The sequence below is a fragment of the Thamnophis elegans genome, chromosome 16 (assembly GCF_009769535.1).
Source record: "Thamnophis elegans isolate rThaEle1 chromosome 16, rThaEle1.pri, whole genome shotgun sequence".
Taxonomy (NCBI): Eukaryota; Metazoa; Chordata; class Lepidosauria; order Squamata; family Colubridae; genus Thamnophis; species Thamnophis elegans.
This window is the reverse complement of record NC_045556.1, coordinates 6,821,970-6,845,487: the sequence shown is the minus strand read 5'-3', so window position 1 is coordinate 6,845,487 and position 23,518 is coordinate 6,821,970. Positions and strand designations below refer to the sequence as shown.

Sequence of the window (23,518 nt, the reverse complement as noted above, 5' to 3'; positions counted from 1 at the left end):
TTGATTTTTTCTTTCCAAGATCACCTCGGTACGCAGGAGCAGTTGAGGGAAAAGAAAAGCTCGTTCAGTGTTGGAAAAATGGAAAGCAAGAAAAAGAAAAGAAAAATAACCCTGCCTTGATTTTATTTGATAGAAGAAGGAATAGAAGTAGACTTTGGCAGGGTTTCGAGGTTCTAATTATTATAAGCTATAACAATAAAGTGGAATCCCAGTAGTCCTTGCAATGCCTGGATCTCCTTAAAAAACAGAAAACCCTGTAAATCATCTGTCAGGTTTCCGAAAAAATGCCCTAATTAATTCATGAGCCTTGAGCCAAGTTTCAAAAGAAATCCAGTCATTTATTAGGAACACCATTTTGGCAATACCCCATTGCAGTCAGATCTGGCCTCATTTTAATTATGGTCACCAAACCACCACAATCCCATAATTTTAGATCATGTGCTCAGCAAGGACAGTTCCTTGTACTCCAGGTAGCGTAAAACATGCTGATGGTTTAACAACAACTTTGAGATTGCTCTGGTGATTAGTTACACATTAAACCGTTCAACTCTCAGATAGTTTGAAAACAATCAGAAGGCAAAATAAATTTTGCCTGGGTGAAATAAAGCTCAGAAAAGCCCAGGATGGATCTGCAACAATGGACAATTCATTCACAAACTTTGCGTTGAAATTGCCATGCCTGAAGACGAGAAAAGACAGGAATCTACTCTACAGATAAGAAAGGGAGATAGACAAGAAGGAACCACGTTGATAACAGATATAGTTAAAGAAATAATTGATAATGATAATAATGTATACAATGTGTAGTGTTGTGATAAGTAATAATTGGATATGAATATTGAATGGTAACCATGAAAGGAAGTTTAGAAATCCTTTTGGATTATATACAAAGGTTAATAAAAAAAGAATTAAGTTAAATACAGTTAAGTTTTGATTATTAGGGGGAAAATGTTACAATACAGGATATAGTCAAATAAAGGAGGGATAATGATGACAACATATATATATATATAAATGTGTGTGTGTGTGTGTGTGTGTGTGTGTGTGTGTGTGTGTGTGTATGTATGTATGTATGTATGTATGTATGTATGTATGTATGTGTACAATATAAGGAAACTAGATGAAAATTGCCAACAGTGATTTGGAACAAGACACAAGAGCAGTTTTCCCCCCGAATGCCATCACTCTGCTAAACAAATTTCCTCCTTTCATTTCTGCATATCATTTCTGTATATCTTAAAGACTATTCAAACGAGAGATATAAACAAGACTGGAAAAAATGGATGGACTATATTCAAAATAAATATGGGTCTAGGAAATTTCAGATAGCTTATGATTAAGATCAGAAATGATACAAATTGTTTATAGTTAGCCTAACAAGGAGGAGCTAAGCTCAATTTAAAGACATTATTAATTTTCTACTTTCTCTTTAAGTATATTTTGAACTGTTTTTGTTAAAGATTTATACCTTGTATTGGTTCTAGGAAGTCAGAGGGGGAAGGTTGGGGGGGTGGGAGGGAGGGGAGTATACTAGGTTGGAGGAGGGGTGTTGGATTTTAAGGTAATATGATTGTATATGTATACTGCTATTTTTTCTTTTTTATGTATATTGAAATGGAATTATAAATACCATCAACACAAAAGGGAGTCTGCTCAGAAGCTGAAATACACCAAGTGAATTAGAGGAAGAGTGGGAAGCAGAGGAGAGAAGAAAGATAGGAAGAGAGGGACAGGAGAGAGGGTGAGGGGGGTAGATGAGGTGTATAAGAAGGAGTGGTAAGGGGAGAGAGGAGAAGGAGAAAGGAAGGGGAAGTAGAGTAGAAAAGGATGATGGAGGGAGGAAAGGAGGTAGAGAGGGGGAGGAGAGAGGGGGAAGAAAGTGTTGGATAAGGTATAAATATGGTGTATGGAGAGCAGAAGAGCCAATAACTGGGTTTTTTTCTTTTTTCTTTTTTTTGGTAGTTGATGGCAAGATGAATTGATGTAATTACTTAATAATACAACATGATATTGACTATGTAATAGTATACATGTGATTATATGCTATGAAAATGGAAAATTAAAAAAAATTATGGCAAAAAACCAAAAACGTTTTGCTTCTCATCCAAGAAGCTTCTTCAGTTCTTCAGGAACTAAAGAAATTTCTTGGCTGAGGAGCAAAAAGTTGGCAAGGAAAAAGCAAGAAAGTCCAGTTGCCTTTTTGGAAAAGCACCTTTGTGGTAGCCGTGACCTGCATGATTGAGAATCTCCATATGACTCCCTGATGAATCTTATACTAAGGAGAATCAAGGCGGGGTTCGTTCAAGTTTCTTTCTTGCTCTTTCCCCATCTCAGGTCTGTGTAATTATTTCTGAACCACCTCCTCTTTGATGATTCCTTCCTTCCTTCCTTCCTTCCTTCCTTCCTTCCTTCCTTCCTTCCTTCCTCCTTTAATGGCCCTTCCATGCTCACCAAAATCAACTCTACAAACTTTGTCTTCAAGAAACACGCCGGAGTTCTTTCAATTCATTCAACCATTTCTTCTACTCTCAGAGTGGGGGAAAGTCAGACATTTTTGGCACACTGCTGTCTATTCTTACCAGAATTCATTGGCTTCTCAGGTTTTAGGGGGAGATCCTTTTTCTTTTTGAAGCTTTTTATACCATTAGAGGTGAATTTGATTGCAAAACGTGTTTTTCCCCCCTTTTTCCCCCTTTCTTTTTTCCCCTAGTCCTTAAGATTAGCTTTAATTTTCTTCCGTTCTTCCTTTAACTGTGCCCATTCTTACTTTTATGATGATGAGTCATAAATGTATTATCGTAGTACTCTAATATCTGATGTTTATGTGTTCTCAGCGGCTGTGCCAAATCCAAGAATAAACAAAAATTGCACATTGGCTTGCAAAAATTACTACATCAAAGGCATACGAGAAAATGATAAGGACACAAACATGCAGTCAGACGCCAAAGAATGACCTTCACGCTCCTCAATAGTTGTTCAAGGAGAAAACAGTGTGGCAAAACTTCCTTGCAAAATTTTATTTGCATGTTGTAGGTGCCAACTGCATAACCATCAACTTTGGACAGTGGAGATAACAACTAGATCCCAGAAATACAACCAATTACGAGGGAATTGACTTACCCATATCAATTTTAGGCACCATAATGTCTGATAGACTTTACACTCGGGTGCCACCCAGATAAAAAAAAAAGGCTTCTTAATCAATTTCACAACCCAACCTTGTACCTTCGGATCGGTACAGGCAGTTCTCAAACCTAGGGCCACAACGAAGCCCCAAATATCTTTTGTTAAACAATAGAATAGCAATCAGAAAACAATCAATATCAATAGAATGTAGATTAGAATAGAAATCTAGAATAAAGTAGAGTAGAATAGAGTGGAGTGGAGTGGAGTGGAATGGAATGGAATAGAATAGAATAGAATAGAATAGAATAGAATAGAATAGAATAGAATAGAATTCTTTATTGGCCAAGTGTGGTTGGCCACACAAGGAATTTGTCTTTGGTGCAGATGCTCTCAGTGAACATAAAAAGACAAGATACATTTGTGAAGAATCAATATCAATAGAATGTAGAATAGAATAGAAATCTAGAATAAAGTAGAGTGGAGTGGAGTGGAGTGGAGTGGAATAGAATAGAATAGAATTCATTATTGGCCAAGTGTGATTGGACACACAAGGAATTTGTCTTTGGTGCAGATGCTCTCAGTGTGCATAAAAAGACAAGATACATTTGTGAAGATTCAATATCAATAGAATGTAGAATAGAATAGAAACCTAGAATAAAGTAGAGTGGAGTGGAGTGGAATGGAATGGAATAGAATAGAATAGAATAGAATAGAATAGAATTCATTATTGGCCAAGTGTGATTGGACACACAAGGAATTTGTCTTTGGTGCATAGGCTCTCAGTGACGAAAGACACATTCGTCACAAATCATAAGGTACAACACTTAATGATAGTCATAAGGTACAAGTAAGCAATCAGGAAACAATTAATATCACTATAAATTGGACAATACAAGCAAGAAAGTTACAGTCCTGCAGTCATAAATGGGAGGAGATGGGCGATAGGAACGATGAGAAGATTACTAGTAATGCAGACTTGGTAAATAGTTTGACAGTGTTGAGGGAATTATTTCCCTCAGAGTGATGGCGTTCGGGGGGGAGAACTGCTCCTGTGTCTTGTTGTTCTGGTGTGCAGTGCTTTATAGTGTCGTTTTGAGGGTAGGCGTTGAAACGAGACAGTTAAGTGAGCTTTGTCCCATTTGACGACCTTTCTTGCCATAGTTGTTAAGTGAATCCCTGGCTGTAATGTTAATTTGTATAGAGCCGAGGTGGCGCAGTGGTTAAATGCAGCACTGCAGGCTACTTCAGCTGACTGCAGTTCTGCTGTTCAAATCTCACCGGCTCAGGGTTGACTCAGCCTTCCATCCTTCCAAGGTGGGTAAAATGAGGACCCGGATTGTTGTTGGGGGCAATATGCTGACTCTGTAAACCGCTTAGAGACGGCTGAAAGCCCTATGAAGCGGTATATAAGTCTAACTGCTATTGCTATTGCTAATTTGGTAGCCTGGTTGTCCAGTGAAACTGGCTTCTCCATGGACTTCGCTTGTCAGAAGGTCGCACATGGAGATCCCACGACCCCAGGACATTGCAAATGTCATAAATACGAGTCTGTTGCCAAGCATCTGAGTTTTGATCACGTGACCATGGGGATTCTGCAACGGTCGCTAAGCGTGAAAAAATGGTCCTAAGTCACTTTATCTAGTGCCATTGTCATTTCCATTGGTCGCTAAATGAACCGTTGTAAGTCGAGAACTACCTGTATTCATATTATGCAAACACAAGAATTTGTATTTGGCAACCTTTAGAAACCGAGTGAAATCAGGCAAGATCTCATTCTTAAGCCTTGAATTCCTCTGTGCTATATTATCAAAGTCACGCAGATGGGATGGATGTCGTAGAAATTTGATAAGTAAATAAAATAAAGCATTCTTATTAAGACTACTAGACCCCCAAAACGGATAAACAATCTCAATACATAATCATACACATACCCACTGCAGCCAGGATTGCTTTCGCATAAAACTGGGGAAAAAATCAGTACGCCCACAGATGAAACTATAATCAGGAAAACAGTCGAATGCGCAGAAATGGATAGAATGACAATAGAGCTAAAAGAAAGAGAAGAATCGGACTTCTATGGAAGTATGGAATAAAATGTATAAGTGGCTAGAAATCAGAAGTCAAAACATAAAAGAGAGAAAATAAAGATATGGTGATACAAATAATTAATATTATTATAAGTGTTAATACTATGTTTTCTATATTATAGGACAAGGTTAAAGCAATAGGAAGGCAGTGCAGAAGGGAGAATTATAAAAGCTAAGCGGGAAAGTCGATACAGAAAGCTGTAAAATTACTGTATATTGTTACGTATGTTTTGTGTTTTGTTTTTTCCCGTTGTGTCTTTTTCATTGTTTTTAAAGATTAAAACATTCAATTTTATATATATATATGTGTTGTATTTGTGCTGATAAATAAATAAAGGGAGACTAGTATAGATCTATTTCAAGCTATTTAGTTCTCATCAGCTAGCCATACCCTTACTGGGATTACGAACCTGGGCTGTATTACATCTTAGGCAGATGTGTTAACCACTAAGCCACAAGGTTCTCCTCCTTTATCAGCTGAGGCAGGGAAATTTAGGCATATGTAATACAGCCCAGGTTTGAATCCCAGTAAGGGTATGGCTAGCTGATGAGAGCTAAATAGCTTGAAATAGATCTATACTAGTCTCCCTTTATTTATTTATCAGCACAAATACAACACAAATGTAACAAAGGCAACAGTAAAAATATTGGGTTTCTGTCTGGATGGTCTCTTGTGACGAGCCGATAGACAGAGAATGGAAGCAATAGACTTCCTCCCATATTTGGGCATACCAGGGGTTGTGACACTAAATACATATATATGTATGTATGTATGTATGTATGTATGTATCTATCTATCTATCTATCTATCTATCTATCTATCTATCTATCTATCTATCTATCATCTATCTATCTATCTATCTATCTATCTAATCTATATCTATGTCTGTCTGTCTATCTATCTATCTTATCTTATCTATCTATCTATCTATCTATCTATCTATCTATCTATCTATCTATCTATCTAATCTATATCTATGTCTGTCTGTCTGTCTATCTATCTATCTTGTCTGTCTGTCTATCTATCTATCTATCTATCTATCTATCTATCTATCTATCTATCTATCTATCTATCTATCTATCTATCTATCTATCTATCTATCTATGCAATTTGCAACACCACAACCCACCAAGCTGCACAAAGTAAACACTTACAACTACAGCTAAATTCTTTGCGATAGGAGCTCATCTGGGACTATCGTAGATACAATAAGTGACAACTAAGAGAATGTGTATGTAACATGGGGTGGAATGTGTGTTTCCATCCTGAGCAAAGTGCCTTGAACTTTAGCCATGGGTTAGAAATAACATAATAACAAAGTTGGAAGGGACCTTAAAGGTCTTCTAGTCCAACCCCTTGCCCAAGCAGGAAACCCAATACCATTTCAGACAAATGGCTGTCCAATGTCTTCTTAAACATTTCCAGTGTTGGAGCATCCACAACTTCTGGAGGCAGGTCGTTCCACTGCTTAATTGTTCTGATTGTCAGGAAATTTCTCCTTAGTTCTAGGTTGCTTCTCTCCTTGATTAGTTTCCACCCATTGCTTCTTGTCCTGCCCTCAGGTGCTTTGGAGAATAGGTTCTCCCCCTCTTCTTTGTGGCAGCCATATGCAAAGCCAAGCATGCAAAATTCTTAAAGATGTAGGAGGGGGAAATCATTACAGGGATGGAAAGAGGCAAAGCATCCCTAAGTGGGGCGTCGGGACTCCGCAGTACTGTTTAAAAGTACTGCAAATTATCTATTGTCCCAAAAATTCAGTTTAGTTCCTTCCTTCCTGTTCTGCAGCCTACTCACCAAAGGTGGCGCTGTGCGAGACAGGCAGGAATTCCCATTCGAAGAAGCGATGACGTCAGGGACCGCAGAAATGAAGACGGTGGTTGCCAAGCTCTCTCCCCAGCGCCTGGGTGGCTCGCCGTGATCGTATAGTGGTTAGTACTCTGCGTTGTGGCCGCAGCAACCTCGGTTCGAATCCGAGTCACGGCAAGGGCGCGCTCCCTTTTTTTTTTTCTAAATTCGGATTTCCAACATTTAATAACAACGTACTTTTGAAATTATTTTGAAATTATTCGGCAGTAAAGGAAAAGAAATGGCCTCTTGCAAAATGCAGCGCAACGGGTCGGAAAGGGAGCTTGGGATCCGGCAGGAATCCGGTTCTAGATTCGGAGTGAATTGCTTCTGAATGTTTATTCTGCGTGCATTTGGAAGAGTTGGGAGGGGGACCTTAAAGGTCTTCTAGTCCAACCCGCCGCCCAAGCAGGAGACCCTGTACCAAATTCCGGACAAATGTAGTCGAGCTTCACTCCAGGTAGTCTATCAGCCTGTTGCTTTTTCATAAACCTGCCTACAGGGGGCGTACATGATGATCCCAAACACGCCTCCTACCTTCTCTATCGCTGGTTCACACGTTACTCCAATGCACGGGGCTGTCTTAACAGCATTAGTACATGTGTTAATGTTTATTACTGTATTTTCTCTGGTTCTTCTTCTTTCTTTTTTTGTAAATGGTATCCCTGACCATACTGTATTCAAAATGTTTATGAATAAAAATATTGAAAACATAAAAAAAAAACATTTGCTCTAAAAAAAACAGCATTATGCCCTCCCCTCCCCAAAAGAAAGGCAGTGTACTGGGTCCCCTACAACAATTACTCACAGGAATAAAAATGTAAATGTTCGATAAAATTAAACAGATCTTTTTTTTAATTGGCACTTCCAACAAATCCAGACGTAATATAATATGTTGCTGTATTTATATGATGCAAGGTGCATGGAAGGGTTAACAGACACAGATAAGCAGGGGACCCATCAAGCCCATAGAATAGAATAGAATGGAATAGAATAGAATAGGAATATGGAAATAGGAATAGGAATAGGAATAGGAATAAGAATAGCAATAGCAATAGCAATAGCAATGGAATGGAATTGAATGGAATAGAATACAATAGAATAGAATAGAAATATGGAAATAGGAATAGAATAGCAATAGCAATAGCATGGAATGGAATAGAATAGAATAGAATAGAATAGAATAGAATAGGAATATGGAAATAGGAATATGGAAATAGGAATAGGAATAGGAATAGGAATAGGAATAGGAATGGAATGGAATAGAATAGAATAGGAATATGGAAATAGGAATAGGAATATGGAAATAGGAATAGGGATAGAATAGCAATAGCAATAGCAATAGCAATAGCAATAGCAATAGAATGGAATGGAATAGAATAGAATAGGAATATGGAAATAGGAATAGGAATAGGAATAGGAATAGGAATAAGAATAGCAATAGCAATAGCAATGGAATGGAATTGAATGGAATAGAATACAATAGAATAGAATAGAAATATGGAAATAGGAATAGAATAGCAATAGCAATAGCATGGAATGGAATAGAATAGAATAGAATAGAATAGGAATATGGAAATAGGAATATGGAAATAGGAATAGGAATAGGAATAGGAATAGGAATGGAATGGAATAGAATAGAATAGGAATATGGAAATAGGAATAGGAATATGGAAATAGGAATAGGGATAGAATAGCAATAGCAATAGCAATAGCAATAGCAATAGAATGGAATGGAATAGAATAGAATAGAATAGGAATATGGAAATAGGAATAGAATAGCAATAGCAATAGAATAGAATGGAATAGAATAGAATAGAATAGAATAGAATAGAATAGAATAGAATAGAATAGGAATATGGAAATAGGAATAGGAATAGGAATAGAATGGAATGGAATAGAATAGCAATAGCAATGGAATGGAATAGAATAAAATAGAATAGGAATATGGAAATAGGAATAGGAATAGGAATAGAATAGAATAGCCTTTATTGTCATTGTACAAAATAAATACCATGAAATTGGTTTTAGCCTCACTAGTGCAACACCGTGACAACAATTACAAACAACATAAATAGTATAAAGAATAATCCCAATGCAAGTAATTATGGGGAAAGAAAAAAATAAAAGAAATAAAAAATAATCATAGTTTCCTTGTGTGGAGTGATTGTAGAATAGAATAGAATAGAATAGAATAGAATTCTTTATTGGCCAAGTGTGATTGGACACACAAGGAATTTGTCTTTGGTGCAGATGCTCTCAGGGTACCTAAAAAGACAAGATACATTCGTGGTGAATCATAAGGTCCAACACTGAATGATAGTCAGAGGTTACTTTTAAGCCCTCGAATCACACTAGGAAACAATCAACATAAATCTCAAGGCCCCTCAAAGGGAACAAACTGCATTGAATGTATTCTAGCGTTGCATCTTAGGGCTCGCCGGCCCTTGGGGTCGCTCGGACCGAACCAGTCCTGCACGATGGACACCACTTTGGGACTCAAACATCCCCATCAGCCACTGCCAAATGGCCGCGCCCCATGGAACTGCACGCCGGTACAACCTCTGGCAGGGTCCCGCGTCTTGCAAGCAGCCCTTCGCCCTGCTCTTGAACTGAGGCTGGGCGCTGGGGGGAGGAGGAGGAGGAGGAAGACTACTCCGAAGTGGCGAACTACAGCTCCCATCATCCCTCACTAAGAGCCGCCCGCCCGGGGCCGCCGGGCTTTGTAGTCCCGCAGCATCTGGAAGGTAGAGACGCGGAGGATGCGGGTTTAAAGGCGGCGTTGGGCGCCTGGGGGAGAGACCATCCGGGCCGGGCAAGAGCGGGCCGGCTGGGCGGCTGGGTGGGTGGGTAGCTGGGCGAGGGGCTCCGGTCCGGCCGGGCATCGCCCGCGGGGGTCCGCAGCCGAGCGATCCAGCCGGGATCGGGGATGGCGGTGGAGCCGGCCGGCTGAGCTCCCCCCCCCCTACCCGGGGGCCGTTGCGCTCGGAGCGGGCCCGGGGGTCTTCGGAGGGGGCCCGGCATGATGGCTCGCTGGCTCCGCGACCGCCTTCTCTTCCGCAGCGCCAAGCCGGAGCCCCCGCAGCCGGACTACGCGGCGGGTCCCGAGCAGCCGGACTTGCTGGCCGCCTACCGCCTGCAACGCGAGCGCGACTTCGAGGATCCTTACGGCGGGGGCTCCGGAGACCCTCCGGCCGCCCCGCCACGCTGCCGCTCGCCCCGCCGGAGGCTCATCCGGGTGGAAGCGGAGAGGGCGACGGCGACGGCGGCGGCGGGGCCCCCCTCCCTCGGGCTGGGAGACCCGCCGGACCAGAAGGAGAACAAGGTCTTGCGGCGGGAGGTGGGGGGGGGGGGGGCTGGGCATCTCCGCCCATCTTTTTTTCTCCCGCGGAAGAGTGGGGGGGGGGCGAGGGAAAGAAGAGCAATAGCAATAGCAATTCGCTTTTCCAGGGCTGGGGGGGGGGAATTGGGGTGGGTGGGTTTGGAATCCGCGTTGGTTGCTTTTGGCTGGGCTGTTGGGGGATTCCAACCTCCATGGGTCACTGCTAAAGGGAGAGGGGTCTGTGGAGTTGGTCCTGGGAAGCATCTGGGAGTCGCTGGAGGGGGCACAGTCTGCTTTTGATGCCCCTCCCGTTGGGGGAGAGACAGGAGGGTAGCTGGCAAAGGGATGGTGCCCTTAGGTGTGCGGGGGGCTTGGATCAGGGGTGAAATCCAGCAGGTTCTGGAGAACCGGTAGCGGAAATTTTGAGTGGTTTGCAGAACCTGCAAATACCACCTCTGGCTGGCCCCAGAGTGGGCTAGGAATGAGGATTTTGCAGTATCCTTCCCTTGCCATACCCACCAAGCCATGCCCACCACCCACTCCACGCCCACCAATGATAGAGCTATGTGGAACTTCGCTGTTCCCTTTCATAGTCTAGGCTTCCTCAGTTATGGCCATTCTAATTAGGAGGTTCTGGGAACTGAACCATGGGTGAAATCCAGCAGGTTCTGACAGCTTCTGGAGAACTGGTAGCGGAAATTTTGAGTAGTTCGGAGAACCGCCATTCGGCAAATGCCACCTCTGGCTGGCCCCAGAGTGGGCTGGGAATGCAGATTTTGCAGTATCCTTCCCCTGCCACGCCCACCACACCGCACCACAGAACCGGTAGTAAAAAAAATTTGAATTCACCACTGGTTTGGTTGTATCGGCTGGAATTCATGTGTGGGTGATGGGTTTTTAGGGCCGCTCAGGAAAGCAAAATAAAGATCAATTATATTTATTATAAATTTATTTACAATAAATTTTAAAAAAAGTTCAATTAAACAGGCACAAAAAAGAAAAAGCTGTAAAAATATATCCCCAAATTAAACAGGTATTTTGTTTGCATTTTAGAAAAGTCGAAACACGCAGTTGGGCTGCATTTATATACACGAATTAATTAACGGCAGCCTTTTATCTACAAAAAAAAAAAACACCCCATAAACTCACGGGCTCAGATGCTAAATCTTCCTTAAAACAACTAATGCTGGGTTTGCACCCAGTAGCTTGAACTGGTGTTCACACAACATGCACAGACAACCCTGGAGTTGCAAACTGCTCAACCCTCTTTTAGCGTTTTGTACATCGAATAGAATAACAGAGTTGGAAGGGACCTTGGAGGTCTTCTAGTCCAACCCCCTGCTTAGACAGAAAGCCCTACCTACACTTTGGTCTTTTAGGTTTTTGTAGATTTTAGAGCTGCTGATTTTGGGGCCTTTCTTTTGAATATACAAGCAGATATATTGCTATAGATTTTGCCTCCATGTTAGGCATTAATTAAAGATTGCTGGTGAATGAACAAGGTGGAAATCCTCCAGCACGGCCAGGACACAATAAGTCGAATTGGATCTTCTGGAATTCCTATAACCTAATATTTACATATATCTTACATATACATATATTTACGTATACATATTTGGTGGTCCTGTACTGAGGCCACGAAATACTGGAAAAGGATTAAAAAATGGCTAAAAGAGATTACCGGGGCAAGCATGGAATGGAGACCCGAGAACCTTCTACTAAGCATTAAACCAGAAAATATGAGCAATTCAATATGGCATTTGAGCCTACATATAATTGTGGCCGCAAGAATAACTTATGCACAATTTTGGAAATCTACTACCATACCATCAGAAGATGCCATAATTAAAAAGATGTATGAATGTGCAGAAATGGACAGAATGACGGGTTGGCTGAGGGACAAAGGAGAAACGGAGCATTACCTTAGCTGGAACTTATGGTATATGTGGGCGACAAGGAGAACAGCAGGGACGTAAAACGGGGAAAGTTAAAAGTGAACATGGGTATTGTAATAGATCCCTGAATTTTGTAATGAGAAGATGCGGCTTAGAGACCTAACAGTGAGGAAGGAAAGAAAAAAGTTGGGCTGTCAATGACTGTCACCGAGGGGGGGGGAGGGGAGGGGGGGTTGTATGTTTAAAATTGTATTTGTATGTTTTACTCTTAAAAAAATGTATAACTAATAAAGATTATTTAAAAAAAACAACCTAATATTTACATATATCAAGATTCAAGATTTAATGAATTTGTATGCCGCCCAATCCCGAAGGACTCTGGGCAGCTTACATAAAAACAGTTTTAAAAATACTAAAAATATTAAAATACAAAGACAAGGCAAATTAAAAGGACACAACATACACTCAACCTTAGTGGGGCTGGAACTCAATCAAGAGTCAACAGCCCCAGGCCTGCTGGAATAGCCACGTCTTTCTAGACGTTCTACTCTATTTTCATTCGTTATTCCTATTCTCTAACCACTGATACCATTTCCCCCATAATGTATAGTATTCTTTTTCTTCTTTATCTTGCAGTTTGAGAGTTCATTGAACCATTTCTGCGCAGTCCATTATTTTTTAAATTATCGTGTTTTCGGAGAGTATGCCATCTATTTTCCAATTTTGGCTATTCTTGCGGCTGTCAGTATATGAATAATGGTATAATTGATTTCCTTTGTAAATGTTCCTTTAATTATATCCCTAGCAAAAAATATCTCCGATTTAAATTGGGATTTGAAGCCCTGTTATTTCTTGCAACCAAATTCTTATTTTACTCCAATATTTCCTCGCGTCCGGACAGGTCCACCATATGTGAAAGTATGAGCCCATGTTCATGTTTACATTTACAACATCTGGGGCTCAAATTTGGGTAGATTTTTTTGCCAATCTTGCCGGTGCTAGATGCCAACAGTAGAACATGTTATGTAAATTCTCTTTGTATGAGGCCGACGTTGTTAATTTAGATCAGTGTTTCTCAACCTTGATGACTTTAAGTCCTGTGGACTTCAACTCCCAGAATTCCCCAGCCAGCACAGCTGTGCTGGCTGGGGAATTCTGGGAGTTGAAGTCCACAGGACTTAAAGTCACCAAGGTTGAGAAACACTGATTTAGATCTTCTGGAGTTAGACATGGAGGCATCTTGGCTGGGAGGAGGGTCCTTCTTCCTTGTTCCCAAGCCAAAGTGGGTCTTCTCCTGCTACTGCTAAATGCCCCCCTTTCCTTTTGCAGATGGCCATTATTCCGCAAGACTATTCAGACCCGTTCGACACACGGCAAGACACTCGCAGTCAGACGGAGGAGCAGCAACGGGATAAAAATGACGGATATGTGGAGCCCTTCGAAGCTCAGAAGATGCTGGCTGGTAAGGAGGGAGGTGTTTTAATGGACAGATGAAGAGGATTTGGGTCACTCAGGGTGGAACTATGGGGTCCTTGGTGCTCTCTGAGGTTGGTTGCTTTCTTGCAGACGTTTCAGGGCCCTGCGAGGTAACATCGTCAGTGCTAGAAGGGAGTGGGTTTTTTCCGGAGTGGAGGAGGAAGAGGACTGTGGGGTCCTTACTGCTTTCTGAGCTTGGTTGTGTTGTTGCAGGCGTCTCATGACCCAAGGAGGTAATACCATCAGTGCACAGAGGCTGTTATCTAGTTGAGAAAAAAATCAAGCTCAGAGAGCACCAAGGACCCCGCAGTCTTCCTCCTTCTCCTCCACCACCACCTCCATCTTCCCAGTGGAAACCCCACTCCCTTCTAGTACTAATGATGTTACCTAGTAGGGTCGTGGAATGTCTGCAAGAAAGCAACTAAGTTCAGAGAGCACCAAGGACCCCACAGTCCTCCTCTTCTTCCTCCTCCTCCTCTTCCTCCTCCTCCTCTTCTTCTTTCTCCTCCTCCTCTTCCTCCTCCTTCCTCTTCTTCTTCCTCCTCCTCCTCCTCTTCCTCCTCCTTCCTCCTCCTCTTCTTCCTCCTCCTCTTCTTTCTTCTCCTCCTCTTCCTCCTCTTCCTCCTCCTCTTCCTCCTCCCTCCTCTTCTTCCTCCTCCTCTTCCTCCTCCTCCCTCCTCTTCTTCCTCCTCCTCTTCTTCCTCCTCCTCTTCCTCCTCCTCCTCCTCTTATTCCTCCTCCTTCTCTTCCTCCTCTTCCTCCTCCTCTTCCTCCTCCTCCTCTTCCTCCTCCTCCTCTTCCTCCTCCTTCTCTTTCTCCTCCTTCTCTTCTTCCTTCTCCTCCTCCTCCTCTTCCTCCTCCTTCCTCTTCTTCTTCCTCCTCCTCTTCCTCCTCCTCCTCCTTTTCCTCCTCCTCCCCTCCTCCTCTTCTTCCTCCTCCTCTTCCTCCTCCTCCCCTCCTCCTCTTCTTCCTCCTCCTCTTCCTCCTCCTCTTCCTCCTCCTCTTCTTCTTCCTCCTCCTCCTCTTATTCCTCCTCCTTCTCTTCCTCCTCCTCCTCTTCCACCTCCTTCTCTTCCTCCTCCTTCTCTTATTCCTCCTCCTCCTCTTATTCCTTCTCCTCCTCTTATTCCTCCTCCTCCTCCTCTCCTCCTCCACAGCAGAATGTCCTTCTAAGGTGCTAAGAGAAGCTCTACTTGGAGGGGAGAGTTGGTGTCGGACGCTTGCATATCCAGGCATGGGAAGTCTTCAAGCGGGCTCTCTTCTCCTCTTTGCCACCTAGAGGTTCAGAAGAACGGGTCCAAGGAGGAACTGGCCACTCAGAAGCCTCTGCACTTGTATGACACGCCCTACGAAGCCCCTGAGAATGAATCAGGCCCAGAGGACCAAGTTTCTTCTCAGCCTGCTGTCTCCTGCCGCTACTCGTGGTTGCCAGAAGATGATGAGAGGCCTCCAGAGGAGTATGACCAGCCCTGGGAGTGGAAGAAGGAGCGGATCTCCAGAGTCTTTGCTGGTAAACCAAGATAAGATGCTCCACCATTTGGCAGAGATGCAAAATCTCTCCTCCTCCTCTTCTTCTTTCTCCTCCCCCTCTTCCTCTTTCTCTTCCTCTTCCTCCTTTCTCCTCCTCTTTCTCTTCCTCCTCCTCTTCCTGCTCTTCTTCCTCCTCCTCCTCTTTCTCTTCCTCCTGCTCTTCCTGCTGTTCTTCTTCCTCATCCTCTTTCTCTTCCTCCTCCTCCTCTTCTTCTTTCTCCTCCTCCTCCTCCTCTTCTTCCTCCTCCTCTTCTTTTTCCTCCTCTTTCCCTTCCTCCTCCTCTTCCTCCTCCTTGTTGTGGCCCATCAGCGGCCTGTGGAGCTGGCAGCAGAGTCAGACAGTGAGGAGGTCGGGGAGGAGCCTGGGCCAGTCCTGGAGGCTGGGAAAGGCTTGGGCGAGGGCTCTGTGTCAGAGGCAGAGATGGGGCCAAGGCTGTCTGGCAGTGATCAGGTGCCTATGGAGCTAGACAGCAGTGAGGCAGAGGAACAGCTGGAGCCTGTTCCCAGTGGGCGCATGCGCAGAGCTGCCAGAAGAAAAGAACAGCTCAGAAATCAGGGTCGACTTGGGAGTAAAGCCACAGGTGGAAGGTGATTGGCCCTCCCATAGGACATAAAAGAGGAGCGAAAGAGGAGTGGGCTTTTGCAGGAAACAATTCGTTCATTCAGTCATTAGATTCGTTTCAGGAGTGTGAAGATCTGTCCGTGAATCTCAGAGACTCTGTGCCCAGTCTTTCCTTGCACAGTACCTCATTTGGAAAATATTTCCATGGCAGCTTTCCAAGATAGATAAGGTCTGTGGTTATAAATATTCCTTTGAAAGACTGTTTACCAGGCCTTGGCTGAATGTGAATGAGAGGAAATTACATTTGTTTAATGAAAGTGGTTTTGTTGGGACCAGGACTCTGCCTCCTGCTTTTTGGGGAAGCCTAGGTCAGAATAATCCTCATCCTCCTCCTTTCTCGCCTCCCTCCCTCCCTCTCATGAGGCATCTCTGGTTCGGTGTAGATCAGAGCAGGAATAAAATAGGAGGTCAAAACCTTTCACCCAATCTGTTCATTCCCTCCTTCACCTCCCTTCCTCCACCCCCACAATTGCAAAACACATTATCTGCAGCCTGCAGAATCTGCATCTGATTCCCTCCACCTTTCTTTCCTTTGAGTGGGAGAGGTCCTGAGAATTGGACTCAGTGGCTGGTCTCCTCCCACCCACAGTTGCAAGGCTGCCTACCCCGGGGGTCTCCTCCTGCTCCCTGGACATCTTCAACCACCCCGTCCTCCTCCTAATTTTTTTTTTCCTCTTGATGGTTCACCCAGTGGAGATTGAAGGGGTCAAAGATTTGCCGTGGCCTCCGCCGGTTGGACAGCTTGATGGCTCAACTAACCACTTGGAACCTGAGAAACACCTCCTTCTCCAAAGCGCCAGCTCCAGAGATGCTCCTTCGGGCCTCCAGAATGCCAGTACCAGCGCTCCGGACTCTTCTGCTTTGTCCTGTCCCCTGGAAGTCAATGGTGAGTAAGCTGATTAAACAAAGGTGTGTATGTGTGTATGTGTGTGTGTCTGTCTGTGTGTGTGTGTGTGTATTTCGGCCCTTAAAATGGTATAACCGAGCATGTAGGTTTTCGGGAGGGAATGGGGATTTTGCAGTATCCTTCCCCTGGAGTGGGGAGGGAATGGGGATTTTGCAGTATCCTTCCCCTGGAGTGGAGAGGGAAGGGAGATTTTCCAGTATCCTTCCACCTGGAGTGAGGAGGGAATGGGGATTTTGCAGTATCCTTCCCCTGGAGTGGGGAGGGAATGGGGATTTTGCAGTATCCTTTCCCTGGAGTGGGGAGGGAATGGGGATTTTGCAGTATCCTTCCCCTGGAGTGAGGAGGGAATGGGGATTTTGCAGTATCCTTCCCCTGGAGTGGGGAGGGAATGGGGATTTTGCAGTATCCTTTCCCTGGAGTGAGAAGGGAATGGGGATTTTGCAGTATCCTTCCCCTGGAGTGAGAAGGGAATGGGGATTTTGCAGTATCCTTTCCCTGGAGTGAGGAGGGAATGGGGATTTTGCAGTATCCTTCCCCTGGAGTGGGGAGGGAATGGGGATTTTGCAGTATCCTTCCCCTGGAGTGGAGAGGGAAGGGAGATTTTCCAGTATCCTTCCACCTGGAGTGAGGAGGGAATGGGGATTTTGCAGTATCCTTCCCCTGGAGTGGGGAGGGAATGGGGATTTTGCAGTATCCTTTCCCTGGAGTGGGGAGGGAATGGGGATTTTGCAGTATCCTTCCCCTGGAGTGAGGAGGGAATGGGGATTTTGCAGTATCCTTCCCCTGGAGTGGGGAGGGAATGGGGATTTTGCAGTATCCTTCCACCTGGAGTGAGGAGGGAATGGGGATTTTGCAGTATCCTTCCCCTGGAGTGGGGAGGGAATGGGGATTTTGCAGTATCCTTCCCCTGGAGTGGGGAGGGAGTGGGGATTTTTCAGTATCCTTCCCCTGGAGTGGGGAGGGAGTGGAGATTTTACACTATCCTTTCCCTGCCATGCCTACCAAGCCATGCCATGCCCACCAAACCACGCCCACAGAACCGGAGGGGAAAAAAATTGAATCCCACCACTGAGCTATAAGTAGTTCTTGCTTAATGAACGGCTGCTTAATGACAGAATTGGGGCTTCATCCTGTGCCGAAAGGGGGTCTCTTTGCAGGAGAGGAGGGGGGGGGGAAGTTGCAACTTATTCAAAGCTTCACACACACACACACACACACACACACACACACACACACACACACACATTTTTCACATGCGAGTGTCCGGCCCAAAATCAGGAGTGACACACCGTGAATCTTGCAAGCTGAGTGTTTTATTGTTCCAAACCTACAGACAGAATCTTGTCGGACTGAAGACTCTCCTATCTGCATCTGGGAACTATTAAGGAGTGACTGTCTTCACCCTCTTTCTCCCACACGTGATATCTGGGCTCAGTTGCCTCTTCCTCCTCTGGATTGCACCCTTTCCCTCCTGGGGATCCACCTCCTCACTGCCTTTCCTCACCTCATTTGTGGACTTCAACTCCCAGAATCCATCAGCTACTGTGTGTGGACTTCAAGTCCCAGAACACCTCAGTCATCATGTGTCAGACCCAAAACCAAGAATGGCACATGACAATCCTTACCCAGCTGAGTTCTTGATTGTGCCACGCCTATAGAATCTTCTCCCTGTAAACTCTCCTATCTCCATCTATGATATACTCTGGGAACGATTGAGGAGAAACTGTCTTCACCCTCTTTCCCTCACACAAAATATCTGGGCTGCCTCTTGCTCCTTTGGAATTCCATTCCTCCCTCCGGGGGAAATCTACCTCCTCGCCTATCACAATTATATAATGTGTCAAAAGGGGTAAAGATCCTTAATTGTAAAGGCCCCCTTGCTCCTCCTGCTTTTGCCGAATCCTCAGCACATTGGCTATCTCTTTCATCTCCATTTTATGCGCCCCTTCCCATAATCCCCCGTGGCCTGATCCTGCCTTTCCCTCTTGTCCCGCAGCCGCCTCCCACAGCTCCACCTTTCACATTCCATTATGTGCTTCTGCTCCAAGGTGCAGCCACGGCGAAAGACCACGTGCCCGTGTGCCTAGAGGGAAAGAGTGCCCCCTGTTGGTTGAGCCCAGAGGATGGGGTCGCTTTTGGCGAATATGTCAATCCTGCATTGCCGCTGGAGAGCCAAGCGTAAGTAGGCTGATTTAGAGACCACCCCTCTCATTTCCAGGGAGATCCTGACCTACGTAGAGGAATCTCTTCTTCGCTGTCTTTCTTTTCTGTTCTTTTTTAAAGGGCATTTTTAGCCTCCTCACAGGTCCACCATAAATGATAATATGTTCCGTGCATTGATTCGCATTTCCAACATTTGGGGGAGGCATTTGTTAAGATTTTAGCTAACCTTGTTGGTGCCAGGTGCCATCTGTAAAACATTTCGCACTGGTTTTCCTTGTATGCAACCGATAGTGTCATTTTTAAATTTATTCCCCAAATTTTTTTCCCATTTGTCTAAAGATTTTTGGAAAAGGATCAAAAATTGGCTGGAGGCAATAACAGGGGTTAAAATAGAATGGAAACCTGAAGTTTTTTTTATTAGGAATTATATCTGCGAAATACAAAAAAGAAACCCAGTATTTAATACTACATATAATTACGGCGGCAAGGATTGCCTTTGCCCAGAAATGGAAAAACACATTAATTCCAAGCAAAAATGAAATAATAAGAAAGGTTCTGGATTGTGCCGAAATGGACAAACTAACTAAAGAAATCCAGGGAAAAGAAGAATCAGAATTCTACCAGATATGGGATAAATGGAGGTATAGGTGGATGGAGGAAAGAAACAAGACTCAATGAAGGAATATAGCAAAACTCAAAAAATAATAGTTATGAGTAAAATAAGAGCAATAGCAATAGCAATAGCAGTTCAACTTATATACCGCTTCATAGGGCTTTCAGCCCTCTCTAAGCGGTTTACAGAGTCAGCATATTGCCCCCAACAATCCGGGTCCTCATTTTACCCACCTCGGAAGGATGGAAGGCTGAGTCAACCTTGAGCCGGTGAGATTTGAACCGCTGAACTGCAGATAGCAGTCAGCTGAAGTGGCCTGCAGTACTGCACCCTAACCACTGCGCCAGGGTTAAGAATGGTGAAATCCAAATGAAATACAATAGAAGGGGAAATAATATAAGGTGAGCAATATCGATTGATAATTGCTATTAGAAAGAACAGGAAGCTTCTGTTCGTATTGTATTGTGTAAATGTGGTGTACGTCTAAGTTTTGTGTGTGTGTGTTTTACACGTTTGTTAATAAAAATCTTTTTTAAAAAGGGCATTTTAAAAACATTTTGTCCATTTTTGTTTGCAGGGTGGGGGGAGGGGGGTGTTGCTTGTAATTCTTTTATTTTTCGGGATTTGTATTTTAACTTTTTGTGATGCGGTGGCCTAGGGGTGGACCTCTCACAACCCGGAGGCTGTGAGTTCGATCCTAGGTAGAGGCTGATATTTCTCTCTTTGGGCAGAATGAGAATATATTCGCCGAACAAAACTCCGCGTTAGTGACAGGAAGAGCAGCCGGCCAGTAAAAACTCAGCTTCATTCAGTTGCCCAGATTCCACCCCACAAGGGATTATGGGGGTCATTAAACGACAAAAAAAAATGTAGTTTAACTTTTTAAAAATAATTTTAAAAAAGGGAATCTCTTCTTTGCAGGTGGTATCATGGGACCTTGAGTCGGGCGGATGCTGAGACCCTTCTCCGACTCTGCCGGGAAGCCAGTTACCTGGTTCGGAACAGCGAAAGTAGCCACGATGCCTTTTCCCTCTCCCTCAAGTGAGTGTAATCATACGAACGATTCCTCCGCTTGGTAGGAGGGGGTAAGGTAAAGAGAAACGTTCCCCTCATTCCTGGCTCTAGGGGGCGGTGCTCATCTCCATTTCAAAGCCCAAGAGCCAGCGCTCCCAGAATTCCCCAGGCAGCATATGAGGAACTTCAACTCCCAGAATTCCCCAGGCAGCATATGAGGGACTTCAACTCCCAGAATTCCCCAGGCAGCATATAATGGACTTCAACTCCCAGAATTCCCCAGGCAGCATATGAGAGACTTCAACTCCCAGAATTGGAGTGAGGATTTCAACTCCCAGAATGAACTTCAACTCCCCAAATTATGTGGACTTCAACTTCTAAAATTAGGCAGACTTCGGCTCCCGTGCTTGCCAGAGAATGCTGGGAGTTGAAGGGCGAAGCTGAGAAACTTTGTGTAGAGAGTAAGGAAGATAACTTCACGAAGATATGCAGGGACTATTGCCTAGGTAAAAGGGATTGAAACATTGTTTAAGTCCAGAAGACCCAGATAACATTCAGAAGTCAGGCAGATACTTGCATTTTTTAACGTGCTTTCGAACTGCTAGGTTGCCAGAAGCCTGGGACAAGTGACGGGAGCTCACTCCGTCACGCAGCACTAAGGATTTGAACCGGTGAACTGCCGGCCTTTCCGATCGACAAGCTCAGTGTCTTTGCCGCTGAGCCACCGTGTCCCTTTTAGGGGGGTATCACAATCCTTAAAAGGGAATAAGCTGGTACCTTGATCGCACATATGTTCTGTGTTCCTCTTTTCTCTAGGAGCAGCCAAGGGTTCCTTCACATGAAACTCTTGCAGACAGAAGACAACAAGTTTGTCTTGGGCCAGTACAGCCCTCCCTTCAACAACGTCCCGGAAGTGATCCACCACTACGCCAGCCACAAGCTGCCCATCCAGGGGGCTGAACACATGTCCTTGCTTTACCCGGTCTCTACTCAGCCCTCCAGTTGCCTGGCTGCGGAGCAGTGACTTGCACTGAAGGGCCCGAAAGGCATGGGCTGGAGCCATGCATGAAAATCCCAGGTCGGGTGGACCATGTGTGGTCTACAGGCCCTTCATTGCATGGAGCAGGCAAGAAGCCCCTGAGGTTGGAAACCGTTCATTGGTGGACCAGAGGTCTGCAGATCCAAGAATGGTTGCATCATATGCTCCGTCGTGGCCAATGCAGCCACACTTTGCATGTTGGACTCCAAAGCCTTCTTCAAGGGCTCCAGATCATCCTTCTTCTCCATGTAGGGAGTGGCCAGTTCTGAGATGGACCTTGTGAGCATCATCAAATCCAGACTCTTGCACCGATGCCCCTGCATCCATCCTGCTCGCCTCCCAAATCCTGAATCCCGTCAGTGCTCATCCATTCCTGCCTCTTGGGTACATCTCTTCTACTTCTTCATGGCTGCCTCTGCAATGGAGGCCTTGCAGATCCAATGTTTGTAGGCTCTAATATTGTGTCCATCCCCCCCAAAAAATTTGGGTGGCAGCTTGAATGTTTGAGGACATCATAAGAAGACCTAACGCCTGAGCTGCCACTTTATTTCATCCCTGACTTTGGAAATGTCATCCCTTCACCGGGTCATTTATACATCTGTGCCCCTCTTTAGATCATGGTCTGTTGTAACTTGATAGCCAGCCCAGAAACCCAGATCAACATAACTAGGTTTAGTGAGCTATGAGATTAATTCTGGTGGGTTCCATCCCATGATTGAACGGGGCAGAGGTGGTATTCAGTAGGTTCTGACCAGTTCTGGAGAACCGGTAACAGAAATTTTGAGTAGTTTAGAGACGCGGTAAAATACCACCTCTGGCTGGCCCCGCCCCCATTTATTCTCTGCCTCTTGAGTCCCAGTTGATCTGGAGGAAATGGGGATTTTGCAGCAACCTTTCCCTGGAGTTGGGAGAGAATGGGGTACCCATGGCAGGGGAAGTATCCTTCCCCTGCCATGCCCACCAAGCCATGCCCACAGAACCAGTAGTAAAAAAAAAATGAATCCCACCATTGGAACGGTTTTTTTTATTTTTACAGATATAGAAGGCTGTTTTAATTTCTCAGCTTAAGAGAACAGATTTCTCTTAGATATTTTACCTGATTCTCAGTACTGATGGATTTCTTCTGTTTGCTTAATTGGAAAGCAGATGCGTTGAGAAGATTGCTACCTAGAGTGATGGCTAATGTGCTGGGAAGCTAGACAGAAAGGATTTAGAAAACAGAGCCCATATCTCAGCGCCAGAACGGATGTTTGATGGGCTAAGGTTGCAGATCTAATTCCCAAGAACTTCCACTAAAAAAGAATCAAGTTATAGTATGATGTGGGAAACTCCTGCCGGATTGCTGGAAAGCTACTACTGGTTGCATCAACAGTGTGGGCTAGATGGACGAAGAAGCTGGCCTGGAGTAGATAGCTTGTTATGGAAGTCTTTGCATGTGGCTAGAAACAGTTCTCAGTATTATGAATTTATCCAGGATGCATTGTGAAACCTTTTCTTTAGTAAGAGTGGTCTTTTGTTGGTTCCTTCAAGCAAATAATAATAATAAAAATGCAAAATGGCATACTTAGATTGCTGCCTTCTTCGCTGCTGTGTAAATTTCACATTTGTTACCCATATTCTTTCCCATGTATCCAACATTATTGGTTCTTCAATATTTTGAGCCCACTTTATCATACAATCTTTAACTAATTCTGTTTCCGAATCCATCTGTATTAATACATTATATATCCTCTTTATATGCATTAAGCTTTGATCTCTTATTTGTTTAAGACTCTGTCAAGACTCTTAAACACAACCACAATCACTCCACGCACACGGGGAAATGAATGACTAGTTTTTCTTTTTCTTTCTTTTTCTTTTTGTCCTAATTACTTGCAT

General features: G+C 44.1%; 1 protein-coding gene and 1 non-coding gene across 2 annotated transcripts; both read left to right on the top strand.

Annotated features, from left to right (window-relative positions):
* Positions 1-7,125: 7,125 nt before the first annotated feature.
* Positions 7,126-7,197, top strand: TRNAH-GUG. The gene has a single exon. It is a non-coding gene; the product is annotated as a tRNA-His (tRNA).
* Positions 7,198-10,084: 2,887 nt separating this feature from the next.
* SHF (Src homology 2 domain containing F) lies at positions 10,085-22,010 on the top strand. Its single transcript, XM_032233121.1, has 7 exons — positions 10,085-10,399; positions 13,606-13,738; positions 15,032-15,262; positions 16,596-16,790; positions 18,860-18,989; positions 20,509-20,628; positions 21,418-22,010. The coding sequence occupies exons 1-7, from the start codon at positions 10,085-10,087 to the stop codon at positions 21,623-21,625; spliced, it is 1,332 nt and encodes a 443-aa protein (XP_032089012.1). The 3' UTR covers positions 21,626-22,010.
* The last annotated feature ends 1,508 nt before the right edge of the window (positions 22,011-23,518 follow it).